The sequence below is a fragment of the Psammomys obesus genome, unplaced genomic scaffold, assembly GCF_907164565.1.
Source record: "Psammomys obesus unplaced genomic scaffold, mPsaObe1.curated_primary_1811, whole genome shotgun sequence".
In the NCBI taxonomy this organism is placed as follows: domain Eukaryota; kingdom Metazoa; phylum Chordata; class Mammalia; order Rodentia; family Muridae; genus Psammomys; species Psammomys obesus.
In genome coordinates, this window is record NW_026596046.1 from 36,062,272 (window position 1) to 36,081,984 (window position 19,713).

The 19,713-nt window shown below is 53.5% G+C and overlaps 1 protein-coding gene across 4 annotated transcripts in view; it reads left to right on the forward strand.

Moving 5' to 3' along the window:
• The window catches only part of Pde2a (phosphodiesterase 2A), a 61,107-nt gene that overhangs the window by 31,445 nt on the left and 9,949 nt on the right, over positions 1–19,713 (forward strand). For all 4 annotated transcript variants that reach the window (XM_055623197.1, XM_055623194.1, XM_055623196.1 and 1 more), the window contains 8 exons: positions 1,599–1,687; positions 12,113–12,222; positions 13,027–13,082; positions 17,958–18,017; positions 18,566–18,704; positions 18,919–18,971; positions 19,153–19,227; positions 19,313–19,354. In XM_055623197.1, coding sequence (XP_055479172.1) covers positions 1,599–1,687; positions 12,113–12,222; positions 13,027–13,082; positions 17,958–18,017; positions 18,566–18,704; positions 18,919–18,971; positions 19,153–19,227; positions 19,313–19,354 — 624 coding nt within the window. The remainder of the gene's footprint in view (positions 1–1,598; positions 1,688–12,112; positions 12,223–13,026; positions 13,083–17,957; positions 18,018–18,565; positions 18,705–18,918; positions 18,972–19,152; positions 19,228–19,312; positions 19,355–19,713) is intronic.

The window sequence follows — 19,713 nt, forward strand, 5'->3', positions numbered from 1 at the left end:
GGGGGCTGGGGAGGAGGGCTACAGCACCTGGCTTCCTCATCAGCACCCATTGTGGCAGGCAGTCCCAGTGCAGATGGTGCTGATGTGTACGAAAAGCAACCCTCCTACCCAGTAAACTCGGCTAAATTTAACCAGGGTGGCTGAGCAGGCAGGTGGAAGGCGCGGACACACGGAAGTGAAGGGCGGCTCTGCCCCCCGACACCCCAAGACTGTCCACCTTTCTCTGGGGGGAGGGGCTCTTGAGCACAGGGCGCCCTGATAGGCTCTTAACCTGTTTGAGCAAAACGGACAAACGAAAGCAAGCAAGCAAACAAACAAACAAAAACCCTCCAGAGCTGCTGCCTGGACTACGGACTACGAGGGAGGAGGCTGGGCAGAGCTGAGGGTGGCGGCTCCCTCCAAGTGGCTCCTTGTCCCTGGATTCTGGCCCAAAGGCTGGGCATGGTGGCTCACACTTGTGAGCCCAGCACTTGGGAGGCCAAAGCAGGACTGCCACAAGTCCTCAGCCAGCTTTAACCACACAGTGAGCGTGAGGTCAGCGTGAGCAACATTGGAGAGCTGGTCTCAAAAGCAAAAACAAACACCTTGAACAAAACTCCCAGTTGGAGCCCAGATCCCCACCCCCAAAGCCAAGGGAGAGCTGAACCTTCCCAGAGTCTGCTCCTGCCCTCTGTCTCCTAGGTCCTGTAATTGCTACCTCACATTGGGACAACTGAACCCAGCTCAGGGTCACAGGAGGTCATGGTAGGGAATCTTCTGTAGAATAGCCAAGGGCCACAAAGCAGCTGGCGGAGCTGTGGCTTCTCACAGTCTGCTTTGGTCAACCCAAGCTTCCTGAGAGAGAGCTTTCAATAGCTCCTCCCAAAGGGGGAGTGTGACCAACAGGTGCTGGGTTGGCCACTGCCTCTAGGGGTCTCCCTGTGGAGTTGTGAGGCGACTCTTGCCAGGAAGCTGCAAAGAAGCTGGTCTGTCCTAGGGAGGGAGAAGTGCTGAACCAAAGACCAGAGAAGCTTCTAGCCAGTGCTTCCAACCCTGAGCAATGGTTGATCTGAAATGCAAACTTGCTCAGGCTCTGCTCCCAGCTGTGTCTAAGGCCCTCAGCCTCGGCCCTGCTCACTAGAAGTCAGGCACTGCTTCATAGCCCTTTACTCCACTGTAAATCCTGAAGTGTGCCTGCTCTCCGTGCCGCTCTGGCCTACCTGTGTTGGCCAGTTCCGAGCCTCACCCACACCCCAAGTGGGAGCAGTCACAGCCAAAAGACTGCTTCTTCTGGGAAGGTCTCCAGGGCGCTACCAAGCATAGGCACAGTGCCCCGGCTATAGTTTTCTGGCTTGGATCATGGGGCTGTTGGAAGGAGGAAGCGTCCTAAGACACTGTAGCCTGCATGCCATACCAAGTATGGTTTGCCAGATGCCTGAGGCGGGAGTTCAAGGTGGGGTGGTTGGCTCACACCTTGGATCTGTTGTCATCAGTAAGACTCATGGATCTCCGCCTGCCCAGAACCCCTTCCCAAGCTCTGACCCCACGTGCCCCGTGGCCATGCTGTGGACAGAGTAGGCAGCCTCTCCTCAGGGTCTCATGAGCACTTTCGATCCTAGGAGACTGTGTACACCTACCTGCTGGATGGGGCGTCCAAGCTGGTGTGTGAGGACCCTCCTCACGAGCTGCCACAGGAAGGAAAAATCCGGTAAGTCATTCTCTGCCTGTCCTCTGCCCTCTGGCTCTGCTGAGAGCTTTCCGGGGTGAGGCCCCTTCCAGGATCATCTGGTCCACCCCCAACTTCAGTTTTCCTGCCAGGCTGGTCCCCAGTTCAGAAGATGGAAGTTATATCTCCTCCTATGTTGGGGAAGTAGTGAGTGGGACAGGGTCTCTCTTCATAGAGTTTTTATTTTCAATAGAGGTTTTTTCTTTTCCTTCCTTTCTTCTTTCCTTCCTTCCTTCCTTCCTGCCTTTATTTCCTTCTTTTTTTTTTTTTAAATACAAAGTCTCTCAGTATAGGCTAGGTTGGTTTTGAACTTGCAGTGATCCTGCTACCTCAGCCTCCCAAGTGTGGGGATTACAGATGGCATCCATCATGTCCAGCTCCCAAAGAGTTCTTCTAGATTGTTGGGGCTGCTCGGACAGAGTTGAGGGGGTGAGCAAGAGGGGCCTGCAGCTCCTCCCAGTTCCAACCCCAGCATGCTGTGAGCATTACCCATGAGCCTCGGGCTTAGAATCCCAGTTTGCCTGGGCTTCGGGAACACATGGTGAGAGCTTCCTGTGCCTAAGATCAGAGAAAATGATCTGAGAAGTTTCTAGACTGCTAATACCTAAGTTTAAGTCCCACCTCCCTGTGTACCAGCTGCGTGGCCTCATGAAAATTAGACGTCCTCTGCTGTATGATTCCATTTTTCTGCTTTTTAGTGACGCTGTGATGATGGCAGCTTGTGGGGTTGTTGGGAGGACTAAGTGATTAAATGATTTAATGTGTTTGGTCTGCTGTGGCTAACGAAGCTCAGCGCCCTATGGTCGGGTCCCTGATATCTCTGAGCCCAGTGAGTTCAGCTGCCTCATTTTCCCAGTAGGGTAACATGGAGAGACATGTTCAAGACCACAAGCCAGGGTGAGGCCAAGCTGGGCCTAAGACCCAGTCTTGGTGGGGGCGGGAAGGTCACAGCCTCTGGATGACTCATCCTTGTTATGTAAAGACTATGGGAGCACTGGGTCGGGGGCAGAGGGCACAGGGGGACAGCGAGATAGAGCTGCTGTCTGTGCTGTCTGGGTCCAGCCTGAAGCTCTTTCAGTAGCGCCAGGGCTGCTACCCTGCCCACTCTTAGTCATAGAAGTCTTGGGAGAATCTTGCGTGGAGACGCCGGCCTCATGGTCCTGGCTGCTTTCTGGTCCCTGATACCCTGGGCTCGAGGATGGTGGCCTCAGTGAGTTCTCCTGTGGGCAGGAGGAGCTGGCCCTACCCCCATTCCCTTGTCCTGCCATAGGCCTTGGGGGTGGGTGATGGTCCACACTTTCCCTTTCAGTTTCTGCTCACAGCTTCTCCCCAGGAGGACTGCAGCAAACAAAGCCACAGTCCCCTCTAGCCTGTGTCCTGTATAGAGGATTTGCCCGGGACACGGTGACATTAGTGGTGCTGCATCATTGTCAGGAGGCCCAAACACTTGCTGCTTTTTAGCAGGACAGCAGTTGAACCCAGGCCTCATGCATGCTGGGCAAGGACTCTCCTGAGCCACATCCCTCAGCGTTTAAAATGTTTAAACTTTTTATTCTGTGATAGGATCTCACTAAGTTGCCCAGGCTAGTCTGGAATTCACTCTGTAGCCCAAGCTGTACTCACACTTTCTTCACCTACCACTGGGCCAGATCTTCCGAATCTTAAAGATAAAAAAAAGCTGGGCCAGGCGGTGGTGGCACACACCTTTAATCCCAGCACTCTGGAGGCAGAGGCAGGCAAATGTCGGTGAGTTTGAGGCCAGCCTGGTCTACAGAGTGAGTTCTAGGATAGCCAGGGCTACACAGAGAAACCTGGTCTCAGAAACAAAACAAAACAAAAATAAAACAGCCAACCAACCAAACAAAAAGCAGGAATGTCCCTTTTCTCTACTGAGCCAGGCCCTCTCACCCACAGTTCTCCACTTGATGTTAGCTCACTTCCTCCAGGAACTCTCCCAGCAGTCTGGGAAGGCATTCCTGGGACTGGGAAGAGGTGTGTGGAATGGCAGGCTCCTTTCTGTGGAGCTTACCCTCTCTGATGCCTGGCTCCCGTGTGGAGTCAGTGGTATCGGCAGCATGCACAGCTTGCAGCTTGGAGGGGCTCTGACCTCAGCGGCCTGCTGAGCACCCTCTGAGCCACGGCTGCATGTCCAGCAAAGCCTTTGGAAGGGACAGTTAAAAGTGAATGCTCTAATGCAGTTAGCCCAGAACTCCACGGAGATGGGACAGAAGAGCCAGGGATTCCAGAGGGCAGAAAGGGCAAGAGGGTCAGGAAGTGGCATCACCGGGCATAGACCTTAGCAAGCAGTCAGGCCAGTAAGGACTGGGGCGAATGCTCCTACCTGTGCCCTCTTCTGGAGTCTGTTCTGCCTGCCCACACTTGTGTCTGGTGTATGGGGCCTGCGTGAGCTCACGTCCTGCCACTAGGGCCAACGGGTTCAAGAGTGGCCTGCGCCCTGTTCTCAAGTTTTCCCAGCAGCATAAAGCCTGAGACCCAGACATGTGGACAGCAGATAGGCCTGGATTCTAGCCTACCCGCATGCCTGCCTCCCACATCTTCCACCCTAGGTGCTTAGCCACACCCCGTGATTGCTAGTGGCCTTCTACTCCAGCTCAGATGAAGGCTAACCCTGGTTGGCCTTGAGAGAATGAGTTTCCTTTCGGCCTCGGTCTCTTTTTCTGTGAAATGGGTGCAACTTGGGTACGGGCATCTCTCACCATCAAGACAAAGCGGTGGCACCTGCCTGTGTACAGCTACCGTGGGCAGAGGTGGGGGAGGGGTGCTCCTGCAGGAAACCTGGCTGCTGGCGGCTGCTGGCGGCTGCTGGCTGGCAAACAGCGGCAGGTGTGGCTGGAGGCTGGATCATAAACGCAGATAAGGCTGAGGTGATGGACAGAAAAGGGGCTAAGGTGGTGACAGTGAGAGGTGGGTGGAGCTCCACCCTCACCTGTCCGGCTCTGCCTCATCCCCCAGCCTGCCGGTTCTCATGGCATGCCCAGTTTAGGATCTCAGACGAGGCTTGCCTTTTGTGTCTTCCAATGCTTGCTTGTACTCTTTGTTCCCCTGAATAACCCTTCCCTGCTTCTGTGGGTCAGCAGAGACATGCACAAGGGGTTCCTGCCAATGAGAAAGACCCTGTCTTCACAAGGGGCTGGCCACCGTGGCCTCCGCAGGGACAGTCTGCCCACGGAAGAGTCCAGGGGTGGAAGGCAGGAGGCGGGGCTCCAGGGCAGTGTTGCTGTGCTGACAATCCCATCGCTTTCTCGCTGGGCCTCCATCTTGCTTTCTGTAAACTGTGACTGCCTGCATTCTATTGGCTCCAACAGGAACTCTGGGCTGGGAAGGAGAGAACCCTGTTAGGCTCCGAACCTCAATCTCCTAGTCCGTTTCAGGCTCTAACCAGACAATTGGCACCCCAAAGTCTCAGATTCCCCCACTGCTAAGTATAGGAACTTCCAGCCTTCTGGCTGCCACTTGGGCATACATAGCCTTGGCTACCATTTGCAGGGCACTTCCTCGAGGCAAACCTGGTCTCTTCTCATGGCAGAATCCAAATGTCCATCTGGTTTGTCTGGCTGGTTCCATTTCTGGAGTCTCATGTTCCGGCTGAGGACAGCCAGGTGCTGGCCTAGATCATTTGTCTTCAAGAGAGAGATGAAAGGTCAGAGAAATTAATGCTCAGTGAGAGTGCAAGGCTCAGTGATGGATGGAGGAATGGTGAGAGGGAGGATCGGTGATGGATTGAGGTTCGGTGATGGAATGAGGGTCACTGAGGGGATGGGTGCAGTGAGGGGGTCAAGGAGACAGTCCACCACAGCAGGGAAGGCGTGACAGCAGGACATGAGGCAGGTGGCCAAACTGCAGCCACCGTCATGAAGCAGAGGAGAGCGAAACTTGCACTCAGCTAGCCTCCTTCTTCATACGCTGTCTGAGATCCCAGCCCACGGATGAGCCACCCACATCCAGGATGAGTCTTCCCACACTAATTAGCCCAATCTAGAAAATACCTCACATGCATGCCCAGAGAGTTGTCTCCAAGGTGATTCCAGACCCGTCAAGCTGACAATCAGTATAACCTGTCACAGAGACTGAGTGAGGGGGTGGGAATCAGTGGGGGGACGGAAACTGAGTGAGGGCGTGGGGGATAAGTTAAGTGGGGTTCTGTGGGGTGGATTGTGCAACAAAGACTCAGTGAGGGGGCAGGTCAGTGCGGTGGGTCAGGACTCAGGCAGTGGAATGGGTCAGCGAGAAGTTGGAATTGTGGGGAAGGGCTCATCAGGAGCGGGCTGGTGAGGCCTGGGTTCCCGAGTGGGGCCGGGGCTGGGGCTTAGTGGGCTTGTAAAACATGCTGCTCAGTGAGGAAGCAGATATGGGGCGGCCCTCAGTAAAGCAGGAGACCAGAGAAGGATGCGGGAGCTCCGGGAGGTGGAAAGAGCCTGCACACGTGGCCTTTCCAGGCTGTTGACCTTACCAACACACAGCTTTCCCCTCTATTCTCTCCATTAAACAAATAGTTGTTAAAAGAACGGAACTGTCATAAACTCCACGCCCGTTCCTCTCTGCACTCCGCGCCCATCTGTCTTTCTCTTCAGTGGGGCAGGCTGTGACCACCCTGGCACCAGGACTGAGTCACTGGCATTTAGTCTGGGCAGCTGGGCTTTGGGGTTGAGTCCCCTGCCGCCGGTCCTCAGCATCAGCTGGAAATGGCAGGGAGAGTTGAGAAGAGGCAGGAGGCTCCCAGGGAAGGGGAGTGGGAAGAGCTCCCAGGTGCTGGGGAACCCCACCTCAGCAACCATTACTTACAGCCTGGGGTCATTTGAGGAGCATTCAGGGGTACACATTCAGGGAAGGATGTGACCAAGGAAATGGACGACCATGGGGGTGTGTGAATCATGCCCCTCTCTGAGGCTGTGAGCTGTGACAGGACCAGGGGGAGACAGAATTCAGAGCAAGGTGCCAAAGCTTCCTAAGAGTTCAGGATTTGTGCTTGGTGAGGGCCCGGTTCCAGTCAAGGCAGCTCTGTCTTAAGCTTGCCTCCCCTCTTTGGTCCCAAGTTCGCTGAGACTAGATTTCCAGGATCAGATACTCTTTCTCTAGTTTTACCCAGGTAGACAGCTTGAAGAATCTGAAACCAAACTCAATCACGTCTTTTCCTGCTCAAATTCCTGTCAGGGTTTCCTGTCAGGATCAAATCCAGCTCTCCAGGACCCTGGGTCCCCTCTGGCCTTGCCTTCCACTGCCCAGCCATACTCACTTTCCAGCAGGCTTATGTCCCTTTCCCCTTTGACCCCTCCGTTCACTTCCCTCCACTTGCTCATCTAGCCTGTCTATATGTCCTCTGTGTGTCATTTGGGACTCAGGCATGTCCTCCAGGAAGTCTTTCCTGACCTACTTCCACCCTGTATGCGGGTAGACCGGGCGTGCCCTTCCTTCATTCCCTTGTCATCTGTATGTCTGTCTCTACACAAAGCTGGGCCCTGAGTCAGGTACAAGTCCCACCATGGTAGCTCCCTCTGCTGAAGCTGACCCAGAAGGGCCATATGGGAGACCAGTGTGTGCCCATGAGGCCTTCTGTCTAGGAAATGCATTCTTATTCTGCCAGGGAGGACTGTTAGAAACCCAGGTAGGAGGCCCGTGGCTGGAGGAGAGTGTTTCCACTGAGGCTGGGCAGAGAGCAGGGCACAGATGGGAGGCAACTGGACAGTTACTGAGGGAGCTGGGGAAAGAGAGGCCTCGAGGGCAGGCTACACATGAGTCACTGGAGTTATGCTGCTTTGACAGGAAAGGAACCAGAGAAGATACATCAGGGTTGAGCTATCTTTACTGCACCTCAGGGACATCCACAGTGTCCTTGGCACCTCCAGGTGGCCTCGGAGTTTCTGGAGCCTGCTGCTGTGAACCAGAGCCAGAGACTCATGCGGTCCTGTGGGCGGGGCCATCTGGGTCTAGGAGTAGGAAGCAGGGTAGTCTGGGCAGGAGGGTGAGGTTTCAGAGTTAGGTACGGACTGGCAATGCAGGGCCCATCACCCCATTGCAGCTTCCAGCATATCTGAGGTCAACTAGCAGGGTGGGGTTTAAAACTCCCATTGTTCTCCCGCCGTCCTGATTTCAAGCAGCTGGAACAGCCCAGAACTGGTGCCCATCACTCAGGAGCCTCTGAGGCTCTGGGTGTGAAGGACGGCAGATGGGAGACGTGACTGGTTCTTGTAGATTCTGAGTTGGTCAGAAGGGCCAGGAGGCGATGACTGCTACTGTGTGTGACCTTGAAAGAATGCTCAATCTCTCTGGCCCTTGATTTCTCCAGCAGCTGTGACCTCCCGACCTGTGACTTGCAGGTCACCCCTCCCTTTTCCTCATCTAATCTGTACTGTACTCCCCTAATGACCCCGATTACATGCTCCAGAGTCCCAACTTGTCTTCTACCCCAGGTCAGGCAATTCTTACAAACACAGTAAGTGGAAGTAGCATGAGAGATGAGGAACCCAGGGCAATTAATCATCAGGGAGTGACATTTGGTGAAAATTCAGGCGCTTAATTAAGCAGGGAGAGCCAGGAGCCTGAGGAAGATGGTGTGTGCAGAGGGCAGAGAGGAACCTCTTCTTCCTCCCATCACCAACCTCTCTCGCCTCGGCCCCCACATATGTCTGAGCCCTGCTTGAGGCTCACACTCCATGTGCCCTTGGGATTGCCCAAGCATAGTGATTACACCTGAGTCTGGGGCCAGTGCCTGAGGTCAGAGCTCACTCTCCCGCTCGCTAGCTTTGTGACCACAGATGGCTTGTGTAAGCTGTCCTGTGCTTCAGCTTCTCTATTTCAAAACGAAGGTGACGATAATTTTTTAAACATTTTTGTTACTATCATTTATTACAATTTTTTCTCTCTGTATCCCAGCTGTGGCCCCCTCCCTCATCTCCTCCCAATTGCACCCTCCCTCCCTCTTCTTCCCCTATATCTACACTCCCCCCCCCACTGCAACCCCTCACTTAGTCCACTGGTAGAGGAGCTCCTCCTCCCCTTCTATTTGACCCTAGCCTATCAAATCTCATCAGGACTGGTTGCGTTGTCTTCCTCTGTGGCTTGGAAAGAAGGGGGAAATAGAAAGACCTGGAGGGGACAGGAGCTCCAAAAGGAGACCAACAGAGAAAAAAAAAACCTGAGCCCCGGGAGCCCTGCAGAGACTGATACCCCACAAGGACAATGCATGGAGAGGACCTAAAACACTGGCTTGGATTTAGTCCATAGACTAAGTATCCAAGTGGGGTCCCTAGTAAGGGGAGCAGGGGCTTCCTCTGGCATGAACTCAGTGACTGGCTCTCTGATCACTTCCCCCTGGAGGGAGAGTGATGGTAATTTTTAACCCCTAGAAATATTAGGGAATCTGAGTCAATATGTGATGGTTGATCTTCATTGCCAATTTGTTTCAAGTTGGAATCACCTAGGAAAAGTATTACTGGTGGGTGTGTCTGTTTGGGTGTTTCCAGAGAGGCTTAGCAGGGAGCGAAGACCTTTCTGAACCTCGGTGCTACCATCCTACTCCCTGACATTCCTGCTGTAACAAATAGAGCTGCTTCCACCACCACACCTGCCACACACACACACACACACACACACACACACACACACACACACACACAGGATTGCTGTGCCACAGAACTGTGTGTCCAAACAAACCGTTTCTTCTTTGTTTTTCTTAATCGCTATTTTATTACAGAAAGAAAAAAAAGTTAATATAGAAATTAGTACCAGAAGTGGGGTCATTGCTGTAATAAACCTGACCATGTGGTTTGTGGGTCTTTAGAACTGCTTTGTGGGAAGGATTTGGAGACTTTGGAGCTGGGGCCTAGAGAAGCTTTAGAATGTTATGAAAGGAGCTTAAGGGACCATTCTGGTCTAAGTGTGGAAGACCTGAATTCCAGTAGAAATGTCATTGGTGATGCTCTGTCTCACAAGATTTCAAATAGGAGTAAGGAGCCTAATGGGAGCTGGACAAGATGGCATTTGTTTTATGTTTATATACAAATAATCTGAAAGCATTTAGGCTATGGCGTATTCACTGTTATTGCATTTATAGAGGTTTATAATAAAACTCCAAAGCAGAAAGGTGTGAAAACTCACAATTTATCAAGGAAAGAAATGTGAACACAGTTGAAGCTGTAGACATAGTGGCTACTGACAGGTGTCTACAAGTTTAAGAGATCTGCACCATTAAGCAGAAATGTTGCATCTTGTACTGAGCCAATAGGAACTGTGGTCTGGGGCCTAAACCGTGTCTATTGAAAGCTTCAGCTTTTGAAAATGCAGATTTATTTGAGAGAAAAGTGATTGAACTAAGAACGCTACCTAATGGGTTCCCGGCTCAGAAACAACTGAATAGGGAAACATTTTTCTAGCGGAGCCATCAAAGTGCACAAAGGTGGTACTACGGCTATGGTAGAGGTGGGCCAGGCTATGTCACCAGCTGACATCAGAACTTCAAAATGTCATCCATATGTATCAGCTTGGTACATGTGAAAATATAAGAGTCAGAGGACCATATCAGGCCTGAACCAGGGTTCCAGAGAGCCTCTGAGTTCAGGAAATGCTTTTCCGGGTCAGATTCCCGGCAAGGAGGCCTCAAGAGGCCACTGCCTGAATTCTGAAAGTGGAGCCCATGTTTTAAGGATGTTGAAGATGTGAAGAATATCCACCAAGAAAAGCTCCAGGGGTCTGGAGAGATGGCTCAGTGGTTAAGAGCACTGTCTGCTCTTCCAAACAGACCCGGGTTCAATTCCCAGCACCCACATGGCAGCTCACAACTGTTTGTAATGCTAATTCCAAGGAATCTGAAACCTTTGCACTAATGCACATAAAATAAATTTAAATAAATTCTTTAAAAAAAAAAGAAAGAAAGAAAGAAAAGCTCCAGGCATGGAGTTGAGCCAGTCAGAGAAAGAGGATATGTACGCCACAGGTGGCAGAGCTGGAGGGCTGCGGCACCAGACAGTACCGCCAAGAGCCGACGCCAGGGCTTTGAGATCTGGTACCTGCTCTGAAGAGGATTGAGTCTCATTTCGGTCTGGCCTTTCCTTGCTATGCCCCTAGTCCTTCTCTTTTGAATGAGAAGGCTCGTTCTGTGCCCTGTATGCTGTCAGTTATGTGACTTGCTTTTTGATTTTTGGAGTGGGTTACAGGTCAGAGATTGCCTTGAACTTCAGATAGGGGGTGGTTAGAATTTTTGAGGATTCTTCTATATAAACTACATACATTTTCCACTATGATGTGGCCTTTGAGGACCAGAGGGAGAATTAGAGTTAGAACTTAAAGTGATGTGTCTGGGTAGCAGGTGGGCTTGTAGTGGTTAATCTTCATTGTCAGCTTAGCTGGATTTGGCATCACCTAGGAGTCACACCTCTGATGTGCCTGTGAGGTTTAATTAAAGAGGGAAGACCCACCGGAATGTGGACTGTGCCACCCCATGGGGTAGGGTCTGAGGTGAATTTGAGGAAGGAACAAATGGGAAGGCAAGCTTTCCTCTGTTTCCTGGCTATGGACACAGTGTGGCCAGCTGCCCAGGCTTCTGTGGCAATGAGCTACTCTCACTCCCATGCCTCCCTTCACAACGGACTGGACCCTCAAACTGTGAGCCAAAATAAGCCCTTCCTAACTTGAGCTGCTTTTGTCAAGCTTTTTATTTTATTTTATTTTTTTACAGCATCAAGAAAAGTACCTTGTATGTCACCTACATAAGTTGCCCGGTGCAATCTGACTGCGGTGTTGCAGGAAATGCCCGGGGACTGTAGCCAGGGTGGTTCCTGCGGAGATAGTTTGCCCGACTAAGGTCAAGGAGCAAGGGCGGGATTTAACTTGCCCCCCGCCCCCGCCCCAAGCCGAGAGCCCTGATGTGCCTCTGCTCTCGATCACCAGAGGACCTGCCCTGGGCTCTGTGCATATGCCTTTCCGACATCTAGCAGCAAGAGACGTGGAAGGCTAGGCCGTGGCTGCCTGTCTTTCTACATGGGGTGGAGGTGGGCAGGGTCCCACCTCATTTTGACCTTGTCTACCTTGAAGCAAATCACTTACATCAGCGGTGCTCAGCCTTCCTAGTACTGCAGCCCTTCCTGTTGTGGTGGCCGCCACCCACAGCCATGAGATTATTTTCATTCCTACCTCATAACTGTAATTTTGCTACAATTGTAGTATGAATTGTAAACATTTGTGGTTTCTGATGGTCTTAGGTGACCCCCCCCCCCCCCCGAGAAAGGGTCCTTTGAGTCCCAAAGCGGTCACGACCCACAGGTTGAGAATTACTAATCCAGAACCTTGCATGTGTGCGGGGTTCAGCCTATTTGTTTGCTCCAGGCTGTTGGGGGTGGGTCCAAGTCCTCTTTGATCCGGAGCCTGAGAGGTGAGACCATGTCTTATTTTCAGAGAGGCTGTGATCTCTCAGAAGCGGCTGAGCTGCAATGGGCTGGGACCCTCGGACCTACTAGGAAAGCCCTTGGCCAAGCTGGTGGCTCCGCTGGCTGCTGACACCCAAGGTAAGGGCTGGAGACAAAACAGGGATGGAGAGCCTGTGGCTCTGCCCCCAGGTCATGTCGGCTCTCTACCCACCCTCGTCTGTCTCCTTTTGCTCTGTGTCTCCAGCTATCCCTCCTGTAATTTTCTCTCAAACATGCTACTAGTCTTCCTGAGCTTCAAGTCCCTGACTGTAAAAGGGGCAGCAGTGCCTTTCTTGAGGGGATGTTTTTGGGCATGTGTTAAGGGCCTGGTACCTACTTGGTCTCGGTGACTGATGGCTGCAGTTGCTCTGTGCTTGTGCCTGTTGCCAGGTGGGGCTGTAGTTGTCATCTTCTCTGTCATTGTCTGTGTCTCTCTCTTGTCCTCTCCCTGCCCCCTGTCCGCCATGTCTTTCTCTGCCTCGTGTCTCAGTCTCTCCAGGTCTCTGTCCTCTGTCTCGATGTGGAAAGTGCACAAGACTGGGAGTCAGGAGACCTGACTTGCTGGGTGACCCTGGGCAAGTCACTTCCCCTTTCTGGACCTCAGCTCCCTACCTGTAGAACCGGGATGCTCAGCTTTACCTGCCTCCCTCCCTCGCAGGGTTTCTGGGAGAATCACAAGACAATTGTCAAGTGAGGGGATCTTCTTCTATGTAGGGGTTGTCGCTATGGTTGTTTTTCTCACTGGCTCAGGTGTGCTCTCTGTCTTTCTGGGCCTCTGGGTCTCTCTGTATCTTTGTCCTGCCCTCTCTGTCTGCATCTTTGTCTCCTTCCCTGGGTCCTTACTCAGTATCTCTGGGCCTCACTGGGCCTGCAGGACCACCTCATTGCCCTCTCCCCCCTCAGTGCTGATCATACCCCTGGTGGACAAGGAGGCTGGAACAGTGGCAGCCGTCATCTTGGTAAGAGACTGCCCAGGTGGCTGGGTTGTGGGTAGGATGGGGGAGAGGAAATCAGGGGGAAAGCTGTGGTTGCAGCGTGTGTGTGTGTGTGTGTGTGTGTGTGAGAGAGAGAGAGAGAGAGAGAGAGAGAGAGAGGAGAGGGAGAGAGAGAGAGAGAGGAGAGGGAGAGAGAGAGAAGAGAGGGAGAGAGAGAGAGAGAGAGAGAGAGAGGAGAGGGAGAAAGAGAGAGAGGTGAAGATGCAAGGCCACTGGGATACATTGGAGACAAATGAGGGCTTGACCACTCCTGGGCCATCTTCATAGCCCAGTGTTGGACCTCACCCTGGCAGAAGAAACCACTGGGTAACCCAGGCTCCATCCGGACTCAGCCTTCATGAGTTTCCTCTCTGGAAACTCTGGATGGGTTATGTATGGGTAGTGTCCAAGAGGACAGGGACACAGTGAGGTGATTGCGACCGGCAGACACTGAAAGCGTACAGCTGGACTTTGGACTACCCCCACTAGGGACACTTGGGCAGTTTGGGCATCAGCATTGCTGGAGCTAGTGACTTAAGGGGAGGTCGATGTCCCCGGTGAAGCAGCCTGGGTAACAAGCAGAAACCGAGACGCTTCTTGAAGCTGTGGACCAGAGGGAAGAAAAGGGGCCTCCATCAGAAGTGGAGAAGCGTGGGAGCTCAAGGGGTTTTCTCTGGGCTCCTGGATGCTCTTTGCTGCCCCTCGTGGGGTCTCGCAAGCTTCTGCTTCACAGCTCCGTGGAGAGGTGGCTGAGCCTTGTCAGTGAAGGCTCTGTTACTCTTCTGATCTCTTTTCCCATATGGAGATGGAAGTCAAAACCCTTGTCCTGTCCTAGGAAAAGGCTTGCACCCCAAACCACAGTTACTGGCTACATCAGAGTGGCGCTGCCCTGGACAAATAAATCAGGCACTGAGGGACTGCTCCTGAGTTCATTAAAAGGGAATTAAAGGTTTCCAAGGCGCCTGACCTTTCTTGAGCTGCAGGGCAAGCAGTAGGAGGGGAGGGGGCAGCCTCCAGCTGGGATGAGGGTCCTGGCTTGAATCTCTGACACCAGGCCCATCTGCCTGAGGGACAGAGCCCAGAATGGCCCCTATGGTCCCCAGTTATGTATGGAGCCTGTGCTCCTCTGGTGATAAGATCTGCTGCAGACAGGACTCTTACCTCTACTTCTTACCATACTTCTTGGGTAGCCTCTCCCGGAGTTGGTGGGCTGAAGACAGGAAGGGGCAGATGTGAAAGTTGGGGTGGGGAGACAGTGGCTTCCGACTACCTTCTCTGTAGACAGAACAGGATCTTGATGATCCAGGCTCCTTGCAAGCCTGTCCTCACTTTAGACAGTGATGACTGGGTGGGAAGGAAAGCATTTCCCCCAAGGTGAAGACATTTGAGAAGTTGTTCATCTTGGCAACAGGAGGATGGCTGCCGTGTTCACCTTTGCTAGTGTTAAGCCAGCAGTCTGGACTTTGGCTTTCTGGAGAAAGGAAACCCCAGTGTCATCTTAACTCAGCCAGCCACCGTCTGGGTGCTGAAATGAGCCATTCTGCTTCTCAGAGCTTTCAGTCTGGGGACAGGCAGGGACACCTTCAGGCCACCAAAAGCCAAATGACATAATTGCTACCAGCAGGTACAGAAGCTTCTGGCGGCAGAAGCTGGAGCATCAAGGCATGCCCCATAGTGGAGAGAGCATTGGACTGGGGCTTTGGGGTGTGGGTAGGAGGTGGGTCGTTGAGAAGGGAAAGGGCAGAGGGAACAGCATGAGCAAAGGCGGGGGGGTACTGGGGGAGGGTGTGATCCCAGCTGGGCTGAAGTGCAGGATGTGTGCTAGCAAGAAGGGTGTGACCTGGGTTCAGAAGTTTCTGACCGACATTCTTTTATCTCCTCAAATACCCTGACCGTGAAGAGCTCTTGAAGGGGGTTTAGAGCATTTCACTGTCCAGTTCTCCCCCAAGCCTGAGTCTTCCCAGTCAGGTAGAAACACTCTTCTTAGGATGCCTGCTTGACAGGCACACACATCTCACAGCTGCTCCCTGGGCCACAGGGTCTGTCATCCCCAGAGGTGACACAGCAGCCTTGGGGCACCCAGCTGCTACCCAGCCCTGAAAGTAGAGGGAACAGGGGAAGGAGGAGGGCTGTAAGCCATCAGCTCCTTCCTTGATAACTCTGACTTTCATCTGCATCTCTGCTGTTGGTGTCCGCCATCTACACACACACACACGCACACATGAACTTGTGAGCATACACACGTATGCATGAATGCGCTCTTGTACACACACACACACGCATACTCACACCTATCCACCAAGAGCTCTTTCTACTAGGTCTCAAGCACTGTGACCAGGCTACAGATGACCATATCGTCTGGAGGGCACAAAACAAGAGACAGAAGTAAGGGAAGAATCGCAAAGGCTCCCAAGCACTAGTTGGGAGACCAGGGAGTCTGTGAAGAGTCCTGGGGTTGATGGAGCTGCGGTCAGCAGAGGCCCTAAGAAATGTCCCGGCCTAGTGCACGGCCCTGCGCCTGAGCGCTGAGCTTTCCCAGCTCAGTTCCAGGCGCCTTGTCTGTGCCTTCTTTGTGTGGAAAGCCTCTTACCTGTTTTTCAGTTCTGAGATAATAGTTCTGGAGGGGTGGGCGGCTCTTGGTCTCTGGCATATGAGGCATGATTTGTGTCCATGCCCCCTTCCCTGCTGTGCCCGTTAGCGTTCATGACGTTAGTCATGTTGAGCCTGAAGGAGGGTGGGCCTGGTAGCCTGGATGGGTTTCTCATTCTTCCTAAACACCGGTGCCAACTGATCAGCATTTCCCACCGAACCCCAGACACCCACCTTACGTTAACATTTACCAGGGTAAACGTTACCACAGGCAAGCATGCTGGGGAGATGAACTGGGTTATGTTACAGGATGTTGGAAGTACGGGTGTGGCTCTTGGGTGTATAAACTCATTTCCTGTGGGCTGTATGAATGCGCACATGTGGGTGCTATAGGCCCTGGAGCTGTGTGTGTCTGTGTGTGTGTATGTGTGTGTGTGTGTGTGTGTGTTTCCATGGGTGAGTGAGTGTGAGGGGCCTGAGGTTCTTGAAGTGAGTACGTGTGTGTGTGTGTGTGTGTGTGTGTGTGTGTGTGTGTGTATGAGGAGTGCTGAGCTGGGGACTGAGGCAGCCCCGCACTGCATGCTGGGCACAGTTTCTTTTTATCCCTCAGCATTTTCAGCCTCCCTGCTCTGGATCCAGCCTTTGGAAAACCAAGGAGCTGGTTCTCACCCAAGCTCCAGAGGAGTCCCAACTAGCCCTCTTCCTGAGAGAGGAGTCCAGATAGAAGGAGCAAGAAGGGCGTACATGCTAGCCATAAAAGGCCAGCATAGTCATGTAAACAGTTTGCAGCTGGCCTCAGGAGCCGCAGGCACCTCATTCCTAGCTGAAGCTTCAACACAGACCTCAGGCCCCCAGGTCTTCTCCGGGTCTCCCTGGCTCTAGTCTCCCTTCCTGTTATTTACCCTTCATCTTATAGGTGACAGCTATCAGAGGTGAAAGCTGCTTAAATTCCAAGTTCAAGGCCCTTCCTTCCCCCTGTGGCTCCGGCTCCGTGGCCTCTGCTCCCTAGCCCAGGGCCTCATTTCCCCATATACCTCCCACCTGGTATTTAACCAGTCAGCCTCCTGTCTGCAGCCCCCTTCCCCTCTCTCCTCTCGCTCCTATTCGGCTTGTACTTCCAGAAAGCCTCCTCCGAGATTCACAGCCCAGGCTGTCTGTGTATCCCCAGCTCCCTCAGGTATAAGGTTCCACACCCCCTCCAGTGTACCCCGGCTCATCCTGCTCCTGGCTAGACTGAGCTTCCTGAGAACCTGCTGGTCTCCTCCTCTCCATCTGCTCCTGGCAGGGGACCCAGGGCAGAGAGGCAGGCAGGGGCTGCTGGGGCGAGGGAAGCAGGATGAAGCCCCCGCCCCCTGCAAGCTCTGTGGGAGTCCCACAGGTGGTGAGCAGCTTTGAGGGAGCTAATGAAGCTGAGAAGGCTGGTGGGAGCCTTGCTGGCAGGCCACAGTGGGTCCCTAGACTGCCATTTCCTCTTCCTTCCATCTCCATCGTCACATTTCCTCTTCAAACACCCATGCAGGGTGGCGGAAGAGCATGAAAGAAGGTTGAAGGGAGTGTGACTACCACAGGGAACACGGGATGGGGGGCGGGGGGATAATGGAAGTAAGAATGAATCTAGAGAGTGAAAACGTAGGCACGAAGGGGAGGGGATGGATAGAGCCTGTCCTAACCCTGCCTCTTTCTGCTTGGCCACTTTGGGCGAGCACCTCACCCCTTCTGGGCCCTGGCTTATCTGCCAGGGGGAGGACTGCACCTCACAGTCGTGCTAATCACAGAAAAGGCAAAAAGCACCCACTCCGTAAGTTCATTCATTCCAGCTGCACCTCTTCTCTGGCGGATGTCGTGCTGGGCTCCTTTTAGGGCAGCTCAAACCCCACCCAGAAAGGATAGAGCTGAAGGTTGAAGCTAGTTCCATAAATCCTCCAAACGGGGCTTGAAGCGCTCCCTGTGTGGAAGATGGAGAAGGGTCTAAGGTTTCCCTTCCTGACACTGTACACCTGGACTGTGCTATCTATGGGACAGTTCGCTCCAGGAGCGGGACAGTGAGCACAGAAAGTGATGGGACAGAAATAGAAAAGTTCCACACTTTACACTTGCCCTAGATGTCTTCTGTGGGAAAGCCGCTCCAGGTGCTAGCTGCCTGGCCTGAAGGATGGGCTTACATGGAGGTCATAGCCTGTGTTGGTGGAGACTGGCATGTACCGGCCATGGGAGGACATGCTGAAGACAGGCGAGGGGAGGTCACAGCTTGTCGTTCTCCCTTCCCGCCAGGTGCACTGTGGCCAGCTGGGTGACAGTGAGGAGCGGAGCCTGCAGGCGGTAGAGAAGCATGTGAGTGGGGTAGGCCCGTGGTAACACAGGGTCTGCTGAGGAGCCTCGCCAGGGCTGGTGGGAGGACGACCTCGCCAGAGAGCTGGGCAGGCCTGGCTGCTGGTTCCAGCTTTACCGCCTCTGAGCAAGGAGCGTAACCTCTACGAGCCTCAGTTTCACAGCTGAGGCTGGGGTAATGATAGCGCTGAGTTACGCAGGTTAGTGATGAGCTAGGTGCCCTGTGCATAACTGAGGCTCCTTTCAGCCTAAGGTTTCAGGAGGCTGTGGTCTTGATTGGGCTGGTGTTAGACAGAAAACTCTGACCCTTTTGGAAGAATCTATGAGCAAGGGATGGAGCCAACTATACTTGACCATGGATGGGAGGAGGCTCTAAGGGCAGCGAGAACTCCTAGGAGGTAGAGGGCCCGACAGCTTGCATTACTTGGGACCTGAACAGAGGTGGGCAGTGGGCACCGTGGGGCCTGCGGAAGGACCTGCTTGATCTAAGGAGAGGAAAATGAGTAGCGGTGCCAGCAGCAAGGGTGTGCTTACCAGTCTGCCTGCCCCAGACTCTGGTGGCCCTGCGGAGGGTGAAGGCCCTGCAGCAGCACAGGCCTGAAGCTGTGCGGAGCGCCTCGGTGGATGCCTCTGAAGAGCAGGACGAGAAGACGTACACTGGCCATGGCCGAAAGATCCTGCAGCTCTGTGGTGAGGGACCTGGCAGGTCGGTCCCGGAGGGCAGGGCTAGGCCTATAGGTGAAACGTGACAGGTGCGGTACACCAGCAGGCAGAACCCAGGTAGTAACCAGATAGAATGTGGGTCCTCCCGGTGGTCCTGTGGGGCCTGAGGGGCGGGGGGGGGACCTGGAAGCAGCCCCCAGGCAAGTCAGAGCCCTCGCTGATTTGAGCCTCACCCTTGCAGGGGAACTTTACGACTTGGACGCCACTTCCCTGCAGCTCAAGGTCCTTCGATATGTGAGTCCCTGAGCATCTTCTCCCACCCCATCTCTCTCCAAAGACCGACGGACCCTTGAACCTCCCATCTCAGTTCAGAACATCCCATTCCCTCGTCTTTCCCCCAATCCCGGAAAGCCCCAGAGAGGCTAGAGGCTGGCTCAGCCCCACACTCAGCCGGGCTCTGTCTGTCCCCTTGCAGCTGCAGCAGGAGACAGAGGCCTCTCACTGCTGCCTCTTGCTGGTGTCAGAGGACAATCTGCAGCTTTCCTGCAAGGTGAGGGTCCAAGCCCACAGTGAGGCGGGACAACCTGTGTCCGCCTTTCCTCCCATTAACCTGTCTCCATTGCTGGGTCCCATAGGTCATTGGAGATAAAGTGCTGGGAGAAGAGATCAGCTTTCCCGTAAGTTCCACCTCCATCCTCTGCGCTGGAGCCTTGAGGAACCATGAAGTCCTCGCAGGACTGGGGCCCGCTAGAAGCTCTTGGTGGGACTAGTACAGACCTTGAGATCTACTTAGAAGAATTACAGAGGAGTGCTCTCTCATGATCGGGCTCTAGTGGGGGCGATCTCTTAGAGGAGAGGAGGCCCTGTAGGGACCAGCTCTCCTCCGCTGGCGTGTTTGTAAGGCATGGGTCTTTTAGAATCTCTTGAGATCAGTGAGATTCCTCAGAGTCTGTTTATCACTCTCTAGTCAGGGAAAACCTTAGAGTCCACTAGTGGGACAGGCCACGTGGGGAGGACCAGGTCTGTGAAGTAGGTG